Raw genomic sequence first — 20,703 nt, forward strand, 5'->3', positions numbered from 1 at the left:
GTCGAGGGGGAACCATTGCTGGACCGGCCAACCGTGACCTCTCCTACTCCAGCGCAGGCCTCTTGTTTCCTTACCCACCAAGACGTACACTCCTTCTAAAAGGAAGCAGAAAACTAAATACTTGAGCCCGATGCCTCCAGCAGCCCCAGACTGGGAGTCCTTCACTTCCTTTTTGATGCAGGCCTTTATGGCTCTTAGGCCTACAGGCCCTACTCCCACCAGCATCCCTGTACTGAGTCCTAGGCTGGCTTCTGCCTCCTCCCTGCCTTTAGCATCTACTCAGAAAACAAGTTACCCAGGAAGACCCAGAACAGTCTTATTCCTCCTCTGAGGAATCTGTCTCCTATGTTTCACAGATTGCCTCTCTCATAGACTATTACTTACCTGAAGAGGACTCTATTAAAGGGGACTTCCCACCTGATAACGTATCATTTGGGGAGACTATCTCAAAAATGAAAGAGCATTTCAAGTGGGATACTTCTTTAGTCTCTGAAACCCAGGAAAGATATTTTGAGCTTCTACAGCTTGACTCTCCATCACCTTCACCCAGCTTTCTTGGATGCCTTCACTTTGGTTTCCAAGAACTCAGACTCTCAACCTCCTACCCCTAAGAGGCCAGATAGGTTTTACAAAGTCCCTGATGACTACAAGTTTCTCATAAAACCACTTTTGGCCAATCCAGCTGTTATTGCAGTATCCCCAGACAGACAGTCTAGGCAGTTGCTTTCTGCTTCCCTACTGCCATCTGATAAAGACAGCAAAACCATGGACAGGATGGGAAAAAAGGTATACACCTCCTCTACCCTGGCCTTCAGGGCTATAAACTACCAAACTCACATGGTGAAGTATGCCCTAGACCTAGTCTCTCAGGTCTCCACCTTGTTGGCTACCACCCCAGACTGTCCAGCCAAATCTGACATTTCCTCCAAATTGTCACTGGCCAGCCAGGTAGCCAGATACTCTATCCACTGCAGCTATGATGCCGCAGAGGCAGTTGCCAGATCTGCTGCCACTGCTTCCATCTTGCACAAATACTCTTGGCTCAGACTACAACCTCTGTCCGATGACTTTAAAGCCAAGATCATGAATGCTGCTCTGGATAACAACCTACTATTTGGCAAAAATGCTGCAGAACTTTTTAAAAACTTGCAAGAAAAAAGCAAGGAACTGCAGGACATAAGCACTTGCTGGTGTCTCCAGTGCCCAGATATTACAGGAACTACCCAGCCAAAACATCCTTTGTTAAAAGGGCCACTTCCACATCTCGCCCCTCTACTGCCAGACCATGTAGGGGATCTCGAAACAACCTTATCCCATACCCCCTCAACCACAACCCCCCAACAATCAGCCCTTTCCAGATAGAGGGGGACCCTCCACTGCGTGACTGCCTTGCTCTAGTGCCCCTGTCTGCCCACCTTTACCCAATGACTCCCTTTTTGGAAAACCATCACCACAGATCGGTGGGTTCTTTCCATCATCCAAAAAGGATGCTTTCTTTCCTGGAAAGAAAAACTTACACCAATAAAAATTCCTTTCTTTCCAAAAAATCTCCCTCTACTTCCCCCATCCTGCAGGAACTGCTCTCCCTAGGAACAGTAGAACCAGTTCCCTCAGGTCAGGAGGGAGGAGGCTTCTACTCCAAAAAAGATGGCCCCTGGAGACCTATCCTGGACCTCTCTTGCCAAAACCTGTCCCTAAAGGTTCCCTCCTTCAGGATACTGTCACTTCAAACTCTTTTACCCCTCATTCCACCTGAAGCTTTCATGGTTTCCCTGGACCTGAAGGATGTCCCACAGGAGGTTCCTTTGCTTCTCTGGGCCCTCTTCTCATTTTCAGTTTACTGCATTGCCTTTTGGCTTGTCTACGGCACCCAGAGTTTTTACAAAGTGCTTGGCCCCTGCCATCGCCCACTGCAGAACCAAGGGAATTCAAATCTACCCTTACTTGGATGACATTCTCATTTTGGCAGAATCACAGTCCTCCCTTTGGGAAAATCTCCAATTTACCATGTCAACAGGACAAGGTTTTCCTAGGGTGCAGAATCAGAACAGATCCAATGTGATCCTTCTTACCTCTAGACAAAGTACAGTCCCTCTCCTCCCTTTTTGTAAGTCTAGGTTCTTAGGTTGGTACTAGGCTATCAGCCCTTGGGCCTATACAAGCCTAGCCATAACAATTCCCTGGCTATTTCTTCCCACACTATTTACTTCCCTGGACCCCTGTCTAACAGGACGACTTACGTGATCCCCGGGGTGAATTTCCTTTCTCCCATCCAATCGCCAGGGTTCCTTTTGAAGAGGGCCAAAGAGGCACTCTGCTTGACATGTATGGGCAATCTGTTCCCGAGTCTGGGGAGTCTCTGGGTCAGGAGCCTATCCCTCCAGCATGTTTTGTTTATAGTGATGACAAGGTTTAGATTCCTGGAGCATGTGGCTCTGAGGGATTGGGATTTCTTTAAGTGTAGCATGTCCAACAGCTCTGGGTTTGACATGGCCTTGTATGTTAAGCAGAGATCGCCTCTGAGTAGACGATATGTGACAGAGTATAGCTGGAGTTTTTTAAGGCGGTCAGAGTAGGGCATCTGCTTTAGGCCTGTGATTCTTTTGGTGAGGTATTTCTGCGGCCTTTCCAGTTGTTGCAGATGTCTTGAGAGGTACATACCAAATGGGGCATTGTATTCTATAATGGGTCTAATGAGGGATGAGTACAGTGTGACAATGACCTCCTTTTTTCTGGATGAAAAGCCCTTAGTGATGAGGTGTGCCACATAGAAGGATTTCCTGACTGTTGTGGCGATGTGGTTATCGAAGGTGAGACCACTGTCCACCTGTGTCCCTAAGTCTCTTATCACACTTTCAGTGTTTAGTGTACTGCCACCTATATGGTAATTCACGGATACATGTTTTTTCCCAAAGGTGATAACTGTACATTTCGTGGCATTGAGCTTGAGCCCATGGCTCTGGCACCAAGCATCTGTTTCTGTAAGGCCCTTTTGTAGAATATCCACATAATTTGGGGATTCAATAATGGCTCCCAGTTTGCAGTCATCTGCGAACTTTGTTAGCCAGAGTCCCTTAGTGTTGGCTTGTACTTCAGAGAAGTAGATGCCAAACAAGGGCGGTCCCAGGACTGAACCCTGAGGTACTCCACTTGTCTGGAGCTGGATTTGGAGACGGCTGCTTTTACAGTGTGGATTCTATCAGTAAGCCAGTTAGCAATCCATTGGCTGACGTAGGGATTAATGCCCAGCTTAGTAAGTTTATCTATGATTCCAGAGTGGGGGATGGTGTCAAAGGCCTTGGCAAGGTCTAGATAGGCTGTGTGGACCACCTTACCCTTGTCCATGGCTCTGGAGACTGATTCGAAGAAGTCAATCAGGTTCACGAGACGAGATCGGCCCTTCACGAACCAAAGCTGGGTGGGGTCCAGTTTTTGAAGGTTGCTATTGTCTTTGTTTATAAGTTACATGATAATACGCTCCATTGCCTTGCAGATAAGGCTTTTCAGTCTGATGGGACAGTAGTTTCCGGGATCCAAGGTGGATCCCCCCTTGTGGAGTGGGATAACTGTAGCTCTGCGCCACTCAGTGGGCACAAAACCTGAGGTGAGGCTATGATTAAACATGACACTTAGTTGAGGTCCCAGTTCATATTGTAGTTCATATAGTACACAGCCCGGGATGTCATCTGGTCCCATGGATGCTGTATTCTTAGCTTTGGAGAGTGTGTTTCTAACCTGTGTGGCCGTTATTATTCTATTGACAGAATCACATCTAACTGCAAGACAGTTTCTCTAAACTATATGCCTCATGGCCGCAACCATTCCCATGCTCCCACTAGCAAGGATGCACATGAGTAAATTCCACTGGTACTTAGACTGTTTGGTCCCAGAGCCAACAACCTCTAGACAAACTCATCCCCCTTCTACCCTGTCTAAAATTAGAGCTGAATTGGTGGATTCAGCAGGTTTCCAACAACCAGGGAATTCCTCTCAACTTCCTCCCACTTCCCAGACTGTGAACACAGATGCATCAGACCTAGGATGGGGAGCAACCCTGCAGGACTACAGGGTACAACAGTGCTGGATGCCCTGCAAAAATAGAACATTAATGTCAGGGAGATGACTGCTGTCCTCCTAGCTCTAAAAGTCTTCCTTCCTATGCTGCAGCCAGGATTACTCCACATTGCGACAGACACCATGACTCATGTGGTACCTAAACAAAAAAGGATGGACAAAGGCATACCGGCTATGTTGGATTACCCTACTAATCTGGGAAATAGCAGCAAAACACAACCTCTTCCTGAAAGCTTCATACATCCCTTCTCAGGAAAACAAGCAAGCTGACTTGCTCAGCAGAATAACATCTCTGCAATATGAATGGATGTTGCAGAGGGATACCTTCCTACACATAGTCCACCAGTGGGGCACACCACAACTGGATTTGTTTGCCTCCCCCCAGAACAGACAACTGAGCAAATTTTGCAGCAGGACCCACATACCACTGGCTTGGAGAGTGGATGCCTTCAGTTTTTCATGGCAGGGAATGTACCTATACACCTTCCCGCCCTTCTCCTCTAATTCAGAGTCTTTCTGAAAATCAAGAAGGAACGACCAAAAATCTTGCTGGTGACTCCCTATTAGCCAAGGCAACACTGGTTCCCCCTTCTGTTTTCACTAGCCAAGGGCAATCGGCATAAGTTACCTCACCAAGTGGACCTACTAACTCAGCAACAGGGATCCCTTCTGCACCCACAACTGTCTTTACTACAACTAACTCTGTGGGTGATCAACTTTTGATTCCTTTTAGACAATACTACTCAGAAAATGTGCTGTCTTGAGGGAGGCCAGCAAACCAACAACTAGAAAAAAAACTACTTGTCTAAATGGCAGAGATTCTCGAAATGGTGTTCTCTGAGAAACAAGGACAGATCCTCCCCTGCTCCTGAACTATACCTGCAGACTCATTAAGGAGGGGCTAGCTTACTCTTCTGTCAAAGTCCATCTCTCAGCCTTTTCTGCATGCTTGCCTTTACAGCCACCTCTTCTCTCTAGACTGGATGTAAAACTTTTCCTGATAGGGGTCTTACACATCAGACCACCAAGAAAGTCTATTCCTCCTCCTTGGGATCTCAACTTCGTGTTAGAAAAGCTTACCCTCCCCCCTTTTGAGCCAGCCAGCCAGCACAGCTTCTCTTCAAATGTGCATATGGAAAACCATCCTTTTAGTGGCCATTGCCTCTACTAGAAGAGTGTTCTGAATTACAGGTCCTGATGGCTTGCTCTCCTTACATCATCTTCCGCAATGACAGGGTTTCCCTACGCACTAACCCCTCCTTTATGCCCAAAGTAGTTAATGAGCTTTCCTTAAACCAGTCCATTCACCTACCCACCTTTTTCCCCTCTCCTACTAACTCCGCAGAGAGGATCCTCCATTCCCTAGATGTACATAGGCAACTGAGATTCTGCTTGGACAAAACCAAGGCTTTCAGAAAATCTGACCAACTGTTCATTTCCTTCCATCCCAGGGCCTTTGGTAAGGCAGTCTCCAAACAAACTCTTTCCTCCTAGATCAGAAAATCCATCGTTTTTTGCTACTATCATCATCGCAAACCATTGCCTCAAGGAGTGTGAGCGCATTCTACCAGAGGCATGGCTACCTGTAAGGTCTTCATGAAAGGACTGGACACAGCTTCCATCATGGAGGCAGCCACCTAGTCCACAGTCCATACTTTCACCAAGCACTACAAGCTGGACCAGGTCTCTAGGGCCAGGGCAGGATTTGCCAGGGTAATCCTGCAAGGATTCCTAGAATCATCCACATCAGCCACCTCCCAACATTCCTTCTAGCTGGGAACCTGTTAAAGGACACTTATTTAATATTAGTACTGTTAACTTGAGCAGCTAACAAACGAATCTACATGCATTTCTGAAATAAAAGTAATCTATAACTCTGATTATTACAGTTATTTATTAATTGTAAATCCTCCCCATTTTCTTCCAAAATTGCCATTTTGTGGAGGGATTATTAGAGGGAGAGCAACATTTTGAGACAAAATTGGGGACAGTTGAGAGGTTTGGATATGCCTAATTCTATAAATCAATTTATTTGCACGTAACTCTCAACCTGTCAGTGCAGGAAATCTGGATAAGGCCAAATACATTGGGGGAACATACAAACAGTACTAAAAATTGCTCTTGTATAAACTTATTTGATAGAATAGGTCTTGCTTTAACATTTATTTTTCTGAAGGTTATGAAGTCTGAAACTCAATGTCTGTCATTATTTAGTGACTTAATTCCTAAATGATTTGCCAGAAAACCACAAATTTTATGAGGAACAAACCAAAAATAAGAAGCAAAAATCTAGTCATTCTGTGAAAATCTAGACAGTTGAGAGGTATAGTTCAGCCGGGGCTACCTTTGAGTTTGCCGGCCTTCCCCCTCACAAAATCATGGTCGAATGGAGCCTCCCCCTGCAGCCATTCCAATGTCCCATTACTTGGCTATTTCACCCCATTTACCATAAGCACTGTAATGTTCATACTGCTTTACCTCTACGATGATTTGCATTTCATTTGAAAGTTTTATTTTTGCATTTTACAGCACACACACTAAAACATCTGCTAAACAATGCAATGCAGTCTCACAATGAAAATAGACTTGGCAAGAAAACTTAGCAGCACAAAAAATCTGGAAAAAGCCAAAACTTATTGGGAGAGGGATAAAAGCCCAAAAACAGGGACACATTTTAAACACTGCTTGTATAATCTTGGAAATTTGTTAATATAAAATGCTGTGTTACCACCATACATTTCACTGCCAAGTCTTGAACCCAGGACCCTGTGCATAAGTCAGAGCAACATACCACTATGCCAAATCAGCTGTTTTATGAAAGAGAGGAAGACTGAAGCTTAAATGGCTACCATTTAGTGAATTCAGTTCTCACCATAGCTGTCAACCTCTTGGCGCAAAACACCTGGACAAAGCCAGTAATGGGGGAATACAGCCCTCAAACATATTCAGTGAATTCAGTTCTCACCATAGCGCTCAACATTAGTACAAAAAACCTGGAGAGCCAATAATGGGGGAATACAGTCTCAAACATAGGGACAAATTTCAAGTATTCATCTTATAAACTTAGAAAATTGCTAGAATAAAAGGTTTTGTGTTACTATGTACTTTCTGAAGAATATGAAGTCTGAAATTCAGATGCCTGTCAATTTTATTTATTTAACATCTGTTAACCAGGAAAGTCTGACTTGGAACAAAAGCCAATTTTCAGCAGAGGCCCAGGGAGAAATACTGTAGACATGTCTTTGTAATATGGGAGGACACCAGAGCAAACCCACACACAAACACAGGGAGGCCATGCAGACTCCACATAGAAGGCACCCCAGCCAAGAATCAAACCAGAGAACTTTGCGCAATGAGGCAACAATGCTACTACTGCACCATCAACTTTTTAAGGAATTCAAAATTCAAAAACCACAGAGTTTTATGAGGATCAGAACAAAATATAGCAAAAATCTGTAAAAGTTTCACAAATGGTGGTGGGTAGGGATTTCAGGCTCTTGTTACCTGCACCCAGGGTACAGGGTTCAAGCCTGAGGTATTCTCTAACCACCACCAGCAGGTATCCTGAGTTCTCTCTATAGCCACCAGTATAAATCAACTGGGGCTTTTCACACACACACACATTTTTGCTTCATTCATTCTGTACCTGTATTGGCTCGGCTGTTCGCTTCATTCATTCTGTACCTGCACCTTCAGTGATGATGATAAACTCCAATGTTGACTCTGCAATGATAATAAAATCCAAAGTTGTTCCACAGCTTCAGCAGACAGCTTGTCTGCGTTTGCGCCAGAATGCATACTTCCGGTTCCTGTTTGCAAACGTTCCAAGACTACTGACCTTGCAGTCTGATCCCCTTCCAGTCTATGCGGTTAACACCGCATAGACATCTGGGGCATCAGCAGTCTGCTGCCTTCTTCCTGAATCCGGACTGGTAAGGCAACAGTCTAGTTTCATTTTCTATGTGAGATTAGGAGAAGTTATTGGATTGTACCATTGTGGTTCACAGCTTGGGGGACTGCAGTCCTGCAGTCAGATATCATGACTGCCAGTGTGTTTTTATAGTCTATATTGCATATTTGAAATGTATTTATAGCAAGTAGATATGATAAACAGATGAGCTACACTATTTGGTAACATTCTTTTTTTTTTGCTCTTAATAGATGCTCGTGTTGACATCATAGCCATTCAGCCTGCTGTGGAGGATGCTGTTTCAAATGAAAAACATGACAACGAACAAAGATCTGAATGTGAAGATCAGCATACCTCCTGCCTTCTGAATGGTGAACCTCACTCTGAAGTCTTCCACATTGAAGAAACAGTTATGCACCCAGATCAGGAATTTGAGCAAGGTGCTCTTTTAGAAGAGGAAGAAAAAGCTAATGCACAACCAGAAAGGTTAATAGTATGACTTACCATGTAAATTTTGATTAATTATTTTTTTTGTCCCTTTCTTAAACACATAAACCAATAAGAAACTTCACAGTGTGAAGCTCACTCCTTAAAGTATGTTATACACCTAGTTTACTTATTGCTTTTAACAGAACCACATTCTAAAACACTCTAACCACTCTCTTGCCCCAAATAACCTTATTGTATATAAATAGTGAACGTCTTTAATGCTTTTATACTCAACTAGGATCGTGTGGTTGTTTGTGTGTTTCGATAAAGGTTATTCCATTTTTAACTCAACTGTGGACTTACCCACCTAGCATTACCTTCTAGTTACTACCTACTATTACCTAATGTCTTCTATTTACTATTTTATTATTTTGTTGTACATATTTTACAGTTCGATTTTTATTAATGAACTAGGTGCATAACATATTTTAAGGAATGAACTTCACGCCCTCCACACTATGAAGTTTCTTCTTTGTTTTTTTTTTTTTGAGCCAGTATAGGTTGCATACTAGATTTTCTGGGACTTCGAGGGATACCATGGATTTTTTTTTTCTTGAACATATACTCATCCCTTGCTTTCATTGTCATCTGACAACAGTAGCAGCTCATCACTTGAAGCTAGTAGAGCTCTGGATTGATTTTTATTTATTTACTGATCAGATGATATTCCTGAACTCAGCATGAAAAACTAAAAAATTCCATTCTGTTCTAGGTTATGTTGTTTAGGTGTAGCATGTCATAACCTTGTTTTCTAGAAATGTATATATATTTATTTAGTATTAATGGTTAACATTTTAAAACGTTACTCTGCCATTAGACTTATCTGCTCAGTTGTGATGAAGTTTTGGTCATATCTCTTGGGTATGTACAACTTTATTTCATAGTTCTTCAAACCTGTTTTGAACAGGTGAATATATTTAAATTGTATTTTATTTTGCATATTTTATGGTTGAAGTGTTGATATTTCAAAGTTAATATTGACTGAAAATGCAGAGGAGCAGTGTCTTACTTTGAGATCATGGTAAGCTAAACAAGCAGGTGAACTGCTAAGTACTGGGATGTTCTTCGTCTTCCCTTGCTGCAGTCCTGACTATTGGGTATAGTCAGTGTCCCCAGTCGGCCGAAGATACCCAGAGGCCGAATGGTCGCCCGGTCATGGCGCTCATGACCTGGCGCGACGGCAGGGTACTGCTAATCGCATGACCATCTCCATCTCCTCAGTCTTTTTGGTCCGATGTCCGTGCAGAAGCAATTTTGCGAGTGCAGGTTGGCGTCGTGATTTTTTTTTCGTTTCAGACCCGAAGACCCGAAAGAGTGGCTAAGTAACCCCCGTGGGGAACATTTTGTTTTTTCTTGCCTCAGTATTTAACGGATGTCAGAAAAAGTAAATAACTGTATTTCTTGTGGGAAACAGATACATAGGGATTATCGTGTTGATTGTGCTAGGTTAGTGTTTGGGAGCTGCTGTACTATGTTTGATGCTCCCGGCCCTGCTTCATCCAAAGAGCGCAAGGACAAATCAGTGAGCCTAGGGGTGAGGAACGGCAGTCCCGACGTCAGTCCTTTAGAAGGCCAGGGGAGCCAGAGGTTTTGCCAGGAGTCTCTATGGAGTCTCAGGCAGATACTTTACTGTTACAGGATGTGCCCTCTCAGGAGGTAGGCCAGGCTGAGGGGCTTCTCAGGTAACTGTTCTTCCCTCTCTTCCCAAGGTAGTTAGGGCCTCTCCTTCTGTTGCCAAAGCTTCTTTTAGAGGTAGGCCAAGTTCAGCTTCTGTGGGGGCTCTCCCAGCATTTGGGCGGCTCTGTGCCTAAGAAACATATGCTTAAAATGGCAGAAGATTTGATTACTCTGATTAGAGGTTCTATGCCCCACCTGATAAGAGGCCTAGGGTGGAACAGGAGTTTGATAGTTTTGAACAGTGTTCACAGGCTTCAGAGTCTTCTGTGGAAGACTTGCAAGAGTTTCCTACTTATTCTGATTCTGATGTGGATGATTCCACTCCTTCAGCTTCTCCTCCTGAGGATTTTTCATTTTCAGAGACTCTTCACTCCATGAGGAGCACTTTAAATGGGAAGGCCAAGATTACTCTGACTCCAGGAAAAGGCTTAGGGAATTCTTGTTTTGCCCCAGCATAGGCCCTTAGCTATTCCTCCTGTGTTGAATGTGGTGGAGGATGTTTTGCAGAGGCTTCTCTGAACCCTGACTCCTTGCCTCCTGCTCCTGTTAAGCCTGATAGGTATTATAGGGTGCCCAAGCTCATAAGTATTTGTTTAAGAGTCCCAGGGCGGACCCAGAAACTGTTTCTCAGGGGCCTAAAGGTGTTAAAGCTTCTGTGGTTAAAAATCCTGTACCCTCTGATAAAGAGGCAAGGGCTTTGGATAGGTGGGGTAAGAAAGTATATACTTCTTCCACTCTAGCCATGAGGGCGTTGAATTGTCAGTTTCATATGCTGAAATATCAGAATTATCTCCTTTCACAATTGAAATCTAAGGTGGATGCTTTGGCGGAAGGTATTGAGTGTAAAGAATTGCTGGATTTGGTTCATGTGTCTGAACAAGTGGGTAAGCATTCTTTGCAGTGTGGTTTTGATGCTGTTCAGGCCTCCTCGAGGGTGGCTGCTACTAGTTCTGTTCTTCGCAGACATGCCTGGTTGAAGGATCAGAATTTAGCTGAGCATGTTAAGACTAGGATTTTGGATGCTCCTTTACAGTCTGATGTGTTGTTTGGACCGCCTGTGGAAGCAGTTTTAAAGAAAATGGAGGACAAAGCTAAGTCTATGCAGACTGTTAAAGATTTTTGCAGGTGCAGCCTCCAAGTTTAGTAGAAATTGGCCTGCTAAGGGGTGGACATATCCTGCTTATGGTTCCCAGTCTAGGGGTAGGTCTAGACGTGGTAGGGGCAGGGCTCAAGGAGATCAGACAGTTCACCTGCTCAGACTTCTGGTGAGGGCAGGGGTCAGTCCTTTAGCAGAACCAATGACCTGCCTTTTCAGCTGCCAGTGGACTCTCGTCTGGCAGCTCCTTTGGGAGGAAGATTGTCTCTTTTCAAAGAAAATTGGGATTTAATCACTCAAGACAGATGGGTGCTGGATATCGTTCATCACGGTTACAGATTTTATTTCCACACAATGCCCCTTTCAAAGGCATGCCAGATGTTCCTCCTCCACAAAGAAAAGAGGCTCACAAGCAAGTTTCTCAGTTACTCCAGATAGGGGCCATTCAGCCAGTCCCTGTATCAGAAAGGGCTTGGATTTTATTCTCGCCTGTTCCTAGTACCAAAGAAGGGGAACACGTGGAGACCAATTTTGGATTTATCTATCCTCAACACTTATCTGGACATTCCCAAGTTCAAGATGTTGACGTTACAGCAACTGTTACCTCTGCTGGGCAAGGATCACTGGATGGTAACTTTGGATCTCAAGGAAGCTTACCTTCATGTGCCTATAAGGCTAAGTTGCAGAAAGTATCTGAACTGGAGATTTTCATTATCAGTTCTCTGCATTGCCCTTTGGCTTATCTACTGCCCAGAGTATTCACAAAGGTTCTGGCTCCAGTGATAGCTTACTTCAGGCTTCAAGGCATTCAAATCTATCCTTACTTGGACGACTGCCTGATTCTGGCTCAAGAAAAGGAACACCTTCTACAGCATCTGGAATATGTCATAGCAGTGCTAAGATGCCTAGGGTATTCTGTGAGCGAAATAAAGTCCAGTCTAGTACCCTCTCAAGACATGTGCTTTCTGGGTGTGAGACTGAATACAGCAGCCCAGATGGCCTTTTAACCCCGGACAAACAAAAGAGTCTGTCACTTTACTTCCATCAACTATCTCATCAGTCCGTGCTGACTGCAAGGACAGTCCTTCAAGCATTAGGGTTCATGGCATCTTGTATTCTGGTGCTTCCCAATGCCAAACTGCATATGAGGAAGCTGCAATGGTATCTCAAAATGTATGGACACAGCACTGCCAAGATTTGGACACTGTCATTCAAATAATACCTTGCCTTCAAAAGGAATTCTTGTGGTGGGCTCAGGAATGTCACCTAAACAAGGGACTCTCTGTGACCCGGCCAGAGGCGAGTCAGATTTTAACGACAGATGCCTCGGACACTGCTTGGGGAGCTCATCTAAATGGAAAGTGGATACAAGACAAGTGGCCTGCCAGACTACAGCATCTACATATCAACATGAAGGAGATGTTAGCAGTCCAGTTTGCATTGATGGCGTTCAAGGAGTTACTTCTTCCAGGGCAGGTGTTGATTCTGACAGACAACACAACTGTCATGTGGTACATCAACAAGCAAGGGGAACACATTCTTATCCTCTATGCAGGCAAGCAATGATTTTATGGGAGACTGCGTTAAGCCTGCAACTGACTCTTCAGGCAAGGTTTCTGCCAGGAGCACAGAACTCCCTAGCAGATGTATTAAGCAGACAAATCATGGATCCCCACGAGTGGAAACTGGATCTTCATGTATTTCAGAAATTGACAGTGTCATGGGGAACTCCAGACATAGATCTGTTCGCTTCTCCACTAAACCACCAGCTGCCAAAGTATTGCACAAAGGGGTTTCATCACACAGCTTGGAAAGTGGATGCTCTGTCTTTCAGTTGGAAAAACCTTCATGTCTATGCCTTTCCACCTCTACCTCTTCTTCCAAAGGTATTACTAAAGGTCAGACAAGACAGGCCAAGGATGATTTTGATAGCTCCAGATTGGCCTCGGCAACACTGGTACCCACTTCTAAGGAGTCTTGTAAAGAAGCCTCCATGGCCTTTACCTCTGATTCCTCATCTGTTATCTCAGAAGGACGGTCATCTGCTCAATGTCAAGCTTCAATCTCTTCATCTCACAGCTTGGCATATTCTGTGTTGAAGCACGGTAGGTCTCAGCTTCCTCAACAAGTTTTAAATGTGATTATGGAAGCTAGAAGGCCTAGTACTAGGAGAGTGTAGAAAAATGGAAGAGATTTTTATTTTGGAGTACAACAAAGAATTTGGAGATTTCAGAGCCTAATTTGAGTGTGGCTCTTCAATATCTTACTGAATTATTGGACAAAGGTTTGTCCTTCTCTTCCATAAAGATTCATGCTGCAGCAATTTCAGCTCACTATGATTGTGACCCACCTTTGTTTTCGCATCCTTTGTTCAAGCAGTTTCTTAGAGGGGCAAGGAATATAAGACCCCCACGTAGAGCTCCTACTCCTGCTTGGGATCTCAATTTTGTGTTGGAAAAACTTACTCTACAACCTTTTGAGCCTGCAGCTACTGCTGAATTGAAATATTTGTCATGGAAGACTGCTTTTCTGTTGGCTATTACTTCTGCAAGAAGGGTGTCTGAGTTGCAGGCCCTTATGGCAGTAGAGCCCTTTTGATTTTCCATAAGGATAGGGTATCATTACGCACTAATCCTTCCTTTATGCCTAAGGTGGTTTCTAGTGTGGCTTTAAACCAAACTATTCATTTGCCTACGTTTTTTGCAGACCCTCAAACTAAAGGGGAAAAGATTTTGCACACTTTAGATGTACACAGGCAATTGCGTTATTATTTGAGCAGGACTAAAGATTTTAGGCAGTCTCAGCAGTTACTTGTTTCTTTTGCTTTGAGTTCACAGGGCAAGCCTGTGTCAAAACAAACTATTTCTAGGTGGATTGGCTTTTGCATTGCATTTTGTTATTCCCATCATGGCAAAGAGGTTCCAGCTGGGATTAGGCCTCATTCCACTAGGGCTACTGCCACCTCAACAGCATTTCTAAGGGGGGTGGCAACTAAGGATATTCTGGAAGCAGCTACTTGGAGTTCAGTGCATACTTTCTCTAGGCATTATCACCTGCCTATATACTCTAAGACTAGAGCTGGTTTTGCCACAGCTGTTTTACAAGGCATGTTGTCAGCTCCTGCTTCTTTATAATTGCCAGCCTCCCTTACCTCTGCTTTGGGATTCTACCCAATAGTCAGGACTGCAGCAAGGGAAGACGAAGAACATAGTACAGTTTTGTACCTACCATAAATGTAGATGTTCGAGGATTCCCTTGTGCAGATCAATACCCTCCCTCCTTCCCCTCTGTGTTTCAGGGTGGTTGTGTAGGTGAGTTTACATGCTTATATTTTTTGTATATATTACTGTATATATTGTACATGTTTTTTGGTGCAGGTTGTTTTGGGACTTGTCTTTTGGGTCTTCTGACATCTGGGGCAAGAAAAGACTGAGGAGATGACGTCGGGCATGCGCATTAGTACCCTGGCGGTCTAAGGCGCCATGACCCTCTGGTATTCGGGCCGACTGGGACTATACCCAATAGTCAGGACTGCAGCAAGGGAATCCTCGAACATCTACATTTATGGTAGGTACAAAACTGTACTTTTTTTTAGAGTTTTCTTAGTAGAATTATCTGCCCAAAGGGCTGTCTTCTAGCACTTTCCCTTGTATTACCTGATTTATTAAGAAACAATATTGCTACTGAGGCTACAAACAGAAGTCCAAATTTAAAACTGTTTTTCTTGACTACATTCCTTGGAAACCTAGACTTGTATAGTGTTTCATCTTAACCTGTTGGTAGAGAAAGCAAATCTTATTTTGCAAACTGTTTATAGTGGAACAGCCAGAGGCAATCTCCATTTGCTTAGCACTCACTGAAGACATTTTAGCATCAGTGTTTGCAGGAGCCATGTTCCCCTTGCCCATATCAGTATCACCCTTTATTGTGGTTTGATATCCATGTGTATTACGGTTGCAGTGTTCCTCATGGAAGGGATCTCCTGCCAAGGATATCCCAGTGTCTGTCCAGTATAACAAAGCCTTTAGATTTTATAGTTGCCATACATCACACATATGCTCCCCATGTAGGGCATAAAGTTGTACCTCTCAACCTCTTAGCACAAGAAATCTGGACAATGCCACAGATAATTGGGGGACAAAGACCCAAAAATAGGGACATTTTTTAAATATTGTTCTTATAAGCTTAGAAAGTTGATAGAATAGCAGCTTTTGTATTGGCATGCATTTTCTGAAGGGTATGAAGTCTGAATCTCAGTTGTATGTCATTATTTAGTGACTTAAATCCTCAATGACTTGCCTGAAAGCCGCAGATTTTATGAGGTACAAACTAAAAATATGAGGCAAAAATATGGACATTCTGCAAAAATCTGGACGTTTGAGAGGTAACATATGGATGCAATTACTCAAAACTTTGCTGCCAGTCCGAACACCATTTTCGAACGTCTATCTGAACACCCATCTGGTATGCTGGTTACCATGCCATCTTCAGATAAGTGCCTCATTGGGGTTTCTTCTCTGCTTTTTCTCAGTTTTATTGTTTACTTGTTTTCATGTCATCCAAGAAAGGAAAATGTCAGTGTGGGAGACAGATTCCCCATAAAGATCAGTCACGACCAGTGTCGTCTTTGCCTAAGTGCTTCCCATGACCATATGCAGTGCTCTAGCTGTCAAGCTTTCAACCCTAAGACCCTCCATAGTTGCTTATCTTCCATCACCCTATGCTTTGAGAACTATCTTAAATTGTTGGCTAAAGGTGCTATGGTGGAATCCTCCTGTCCTGAAGGATAGACAGCCGTCTTCTAAGAATGCCAAAAAGTCTAGGCCTAATCAGGTTGCTGTTCAGCCAACACTGAACATCTCTCTTAAGCTAGTGAAAGCCCTGAAGGACTGTCCAGTGGTTGTCAGCTGTATCTGCTGTGACCCTGTCTGAGGCCAGCATGGATTCGAGATGTCGCACATCCTCTGAAACTTTTCAAACATCTGCTCTGGATGTTGAGGGAGAAACATGGCTGTTTATTTCTGAGGAGCCAAGGGGGGGATCCTCAAATTTTTGTCCATGAAGAGATTCCCACTGTGATCCTGCCAAGGGACTGAGTCACTGACTGTTAGAGTGCACGTCCCGCTTAAGAAAAAGCAAAAGATCAAGCATATTATCCCTTATTGCTAAAGATCCCCAACATGAATGGCAGGATTTTATTCAAGGCTTATTTAATGCCTTCATGGCTTTGAAACCTCTGCAAGGGGTGTCAGTCCCTGCTTCTCCCTGGTCTTCCATGCCCATTAAGAGGACAAGGGAACCAAATTCCTCAGATGAATATCTAGGTTCTGGGGAGAAATCCCTTGCATACCTCTCTCAAATTTCTTCTCCTCTAGATTATGGCACTAAGGAAGAGGTTTTTTTGAGCCTAGATTCCCCTTTGGAAGAATTATCCATTGGGGACACTGTTGCGGGTATGATGAAGTCCTTTAAGTGGGACTGCTCCAAGGTCTTTGACATTCAAAAGATGTATTATGAGCTTTTTACAAAGAAATTTCCTAAGCCATCAGCAGTTCCTCCTGTTTTGGCAGCACTTTTGGACACCTTTTGTTCTTCCTCTGTAACTCATGAATATCAGCCCCTGGCCCCTAAGAAACATGATAGGTTCTACAAGGTGACTGAGGACTGCAGGTTTTTGTTTAAATACCCTTCTGATGGTCCTTCTGTGGTTTGTCTCAGCTGATAAGCCTTTTAAACTTTTTCCTTCTGATTAGGATAGTAGAGCTATGGATAGGTTTGGTAAAAAGTATACACTGCTGCCACCTTTTTCTCATTTCAGGTTAATTACCAAACCTACATGACCATGCGTGTCTTGGCTGTCCGTTTTTAGGTAGCTTAGGTTGTGTCTGATCTGCCTGATTCAGAAGGGAAAGATTCAGCTGTTTCCCTGCTTGCGTCCACTTCCCAGGTTGCTTGTCACTCAATAAAATGCAGTTAGGATGCTACCGATGTCTCTTACAGGGATGCTGCTTTTATTTCTGTGATGAGGCATTGTTCTTGGCTTCCTCTTCAAGCCTTGCCTGATGATATTAAAGCCAAACTTTTGGATGCTCTTCTCAGTAATAAAAATCTTTTCAGGACTGCTGCTGCTGACCTGTTCAAGTCTGTCCAGGATAAGGGTAAGGTCATGCAGGAAGTCAAAGCATATTTTTATCTCCCCATACCTAAATTCCAGAGGAATTACCCTTCTAAATCTGCTACTGTTCGTAAGCAGACTTTCAGCCTCCCAAAGGTAAGAAGGGGTCTAGGCATATTCCTCCTGCTAAATCCACACAGACTCCTATGTCTCAAATCTTTTCAGGACAAATCTGTTTCTGTTTGACATTTTGCTTCCTTTTTCTTTTGACCAGGTCCCCTTATCTCTCTGCTTTTCTTTGTCCTTCCCAATTTGGTAAAAGATCACCGCAGACTCTTGGGTACTGTCTTATCATTCGTCAAGGATATTTCATGATTTGGAAATCTCTGCTCTCTTTTTCAGACGTTCTGCAGCCTCTTCCAGACCAACTCTGTCTATTTCCAGACGTTCTGCAGTCCCTTTTGGAACAAGACACCATTCAGCCCGTTCCATCCACCCAAGCAGGAATAGGATTTTACTCCTGAATGTTTTTGGTTTATCTGAAGGAGGGGACTTGGAAACCAATTCTGGACCTATCACTCCTCAACAATTTTCTCAAGTTCCCTTCTTTCAGGATGCTGCCTCTTCAGACTTTTCCTCCTCTTCTCCTTTAGGCCTTCTTAGTCTGTCTAGTATCTTCACATTCCTATTCACCATCTGTTCCAGAAATGTAGAAGTTTCTCTGTTTCTTCCTCTCATTTTCACTTCTCTGCTTTGCTCTTTTTTGCTTCTACTGCCCGAAGGGTATTCAACAAATGCCCTACTCCTGCCATTGTGTTTTGCAGGCTTTGAGGGGTACAAATTTCCCTTATCTAGACAACCTGCTTATTCAGGCTCTTTCTCCCAGCAGTCTTCAAGATCTTTGCTTCACCACTTGTCTTTTACAGAAGTCTAGGGCTTGCCATCAATTTCAAGAAGTCAGTGCTTATACCCTCCTAAGATCATATTTTTCTTGGTTGCAGGATGCAGACCATTCCCATGTTGACCTCTCTTCCTGCTCCCTAGGTTTAGTCTCTGACAGTCTTCCTCAAGTCACTTTTTTCTGTGCACTCTATTGCAACAAGGGAATTTTTCAAGATTCTGGGGTTTATGGCTTCCACCATTCCCGTGGCTTCAGCTTTGCCACCCCCTGGAGTTCACGGTTCCAGTGCTTCCTTGTTTCAAACTTGAGCTTCAGTGGTAGATTAAGCAAATTTTTCTCATTCAGGGGCTACCCTTTCATGCTGTGGTTCCTTCCCGAGAATTGTTCACAGATGCTTTAGATCTGGGGTGGAGTACTTCTTGTGGCCCTATGAAAGTTCAGGGTCTTTGGTCTGTTCATCAGGGGTCAGACCCTGTTGTAAAAGAGATGAAGGCTCTGTTTCTGGCTCTTAAGACCTTTTATTCCCTTTTTCTCTACAGCCCCTGAAAATCTTTACGGACAATACCATCATGATGTGGTATATCAAGTGGAAGGGGCGGCTACGAGGTCTTGCCTCCTTTGCAGACTAGCTTATCAGGCCTGGGATCGGTATTGTCAGTCATCAGGTGACTCTTTAGGCAGTCTGCATTGCTTCTGAGCTCAGTCTAGTGGCAGACTTACTGAGCAGGTGCAGAACACAGGCTCACAAATGGATGCTTCACAGAGATGTGTTTCTGGACATAGTCCATTGGTGGGGTATTTCGTAGGTTAGTGTTTTTGTCTTCCCTCTTAACATACAACTTCCTCTCTTCTTTTTGAGCGTACTGAGTCCTCTGACTTAGAAAATGGACGTCCTGTGTTTTCTTTGGAAAGGAATGTTTCTGTATGCCTTCCTCTGTTGCCAAGAGTTCTGCATAAGATCAAACAAGATTCTACCATTATATTGCTGATTACTCTCTTTTGGCCCAGATAGTACTGGTCCCCCCCTTCCTTTTTCATCTGGCCAGGGGAATCACCACAAGTTACCTCAACAGATAGGTCTTATCACACAAGACAAATGATCTTTTATCCCTCTTCACCTGTCCACTCTTCAAGTGACACTGTAGGTGATGGGTTTTGAACCCTTTTAGGCACCTTTTTTATGAGGATGTGCTTCAGGTTCTGCAGGAGACCAGAAAACACACTACCAGAAAATAATACATGTCTAAATGGAAAAGATTTTCTGTGGTGACTTTCTTACCATCAGGATCCCTTCTCAATAGGTGTTCCTCTGCTTTTCTCTCATTTGTGTAATCTGCTTCATGCTGGCTTTACATATTCTTCAGTTAAAGCTTACCTGTCTGCTGCTGGTTTGCTTGTCTGCCGTTGACCCCTCCTTTAGTCTTTCAGTTTGAGGTCAAGCAGTTTCTTAAAGGTGTTCTTCATATCAGGCCCCCGAGAAATCGTATTCCACCTCCTTTGGACCTTAATTTTGTTCTTGAAAAATTGACTCTGTCTCCTTTTAAACATGATCGTTCAGCTTCCTTGCAGCTTTGTACTTTGAAAACTGTTCTGCTCTTGGCTGTTAATTCTCCCAAGAGAGTGGCTGAGCTTCAGGCATCTATGACCATTCCTCCTTTTTTCAGTTTTTCACAGAGACAGGGTGTCTCTTCATACAAATCTTTTTTATGCCCAAGGTAGTTAATAAATATCCTTTAATCAGTCTGTTCAACTTCCCTCCTTTTTTCCTTCTTCACAGGCTGCCAGTGAGAAGGTTCACCACACCTTGGACCTGCATAGACAGTTCAGATATTATTTGAATAAAAGAAAGATATTTGCAAATCTGTGCAGTGTTTTGTTTCTTTTCATCCTTTTGCTTTGGGTTTGGCAGTCTCCAAGGAAACTATTTCCTCCTGGATCTCTAAGGCTATTTCCTTTTGTTATTCCTGCCATGGTGAATGTTTTTCTCCGTCTATAAAGACACATTCTGCTAGGGTGTCTGCCTCTTCTGGTGCCTTTTTCAAGGCTCTGGACATCAGTTCCATCCTTGAAGCAGCTGCTTGGTTCTCTTTTCATTCTTTTAGTAGCCATTACAAACTGGAAGTTCTTTCCAGGGCTATTCTGCATGGATTAGTAGAGGGCTCTTCTGTGCCTTCCTCCTCCCAGTTGTCGTAGCTCTTGTACTATTCCTTCAGTGAAGAATACCACAGTAGTGATATGGAAGGACATAGTACAGTTGTAAATCTTAACTTTAACATTAGATGTCCTTCTCAACACTTTTGCAGTATTTGGTCCCCCTGTTTTGACTGTTGTCCCTGTCTTTTGTTACCCCTCCTGGCCAAGGGGCTGTTTCCTTTCCCTTCTGAATTTTTTTTCTTCTGGATGTACTTGTTCTACATTGTCCTTGGGTGTATTTTCTTCCT

At 43.6% G+C, this 20,703-nt stretch overlaps 1 protein-coding gene across 1 annotated transcript in view; it reads left to right on the forward strand.

The window, feature by feature from the left end:
• The window catches only part of LOC122795952 (transcription factor TFIIIB component B'' homolog), a 905,227-nt gene that overhangs the window by 12,427 nt on the left and 872,097 nt on the right, over positions 1-20,703 (forward strand). The window contains exon 2 of the mRNA XM_044064434.1: positions 8,236-8,470. Within this exon, the coding sequence (XP_043920369.1) occupies positions 8,236-8,470 (235 nt within the window). The remainder of the gene's footprint in view (positions 1-8,235; positions 8,471-20,703) is intronic.

Source organism: Protopterus annectens, chromosome 2.part2 (assembly GCF_019279795.1).
Source record: "Protopterus annectens isolate FY-2018-M chromosome 2.part2, PAN1.0, whole genome shotgun sequence".
Classification (NCBI taxonomy): Eukaryota; Metazoa; Chordata; order Ceratodontiformes; family Protopteridae; genus Protopterus; species Protopterus annectens.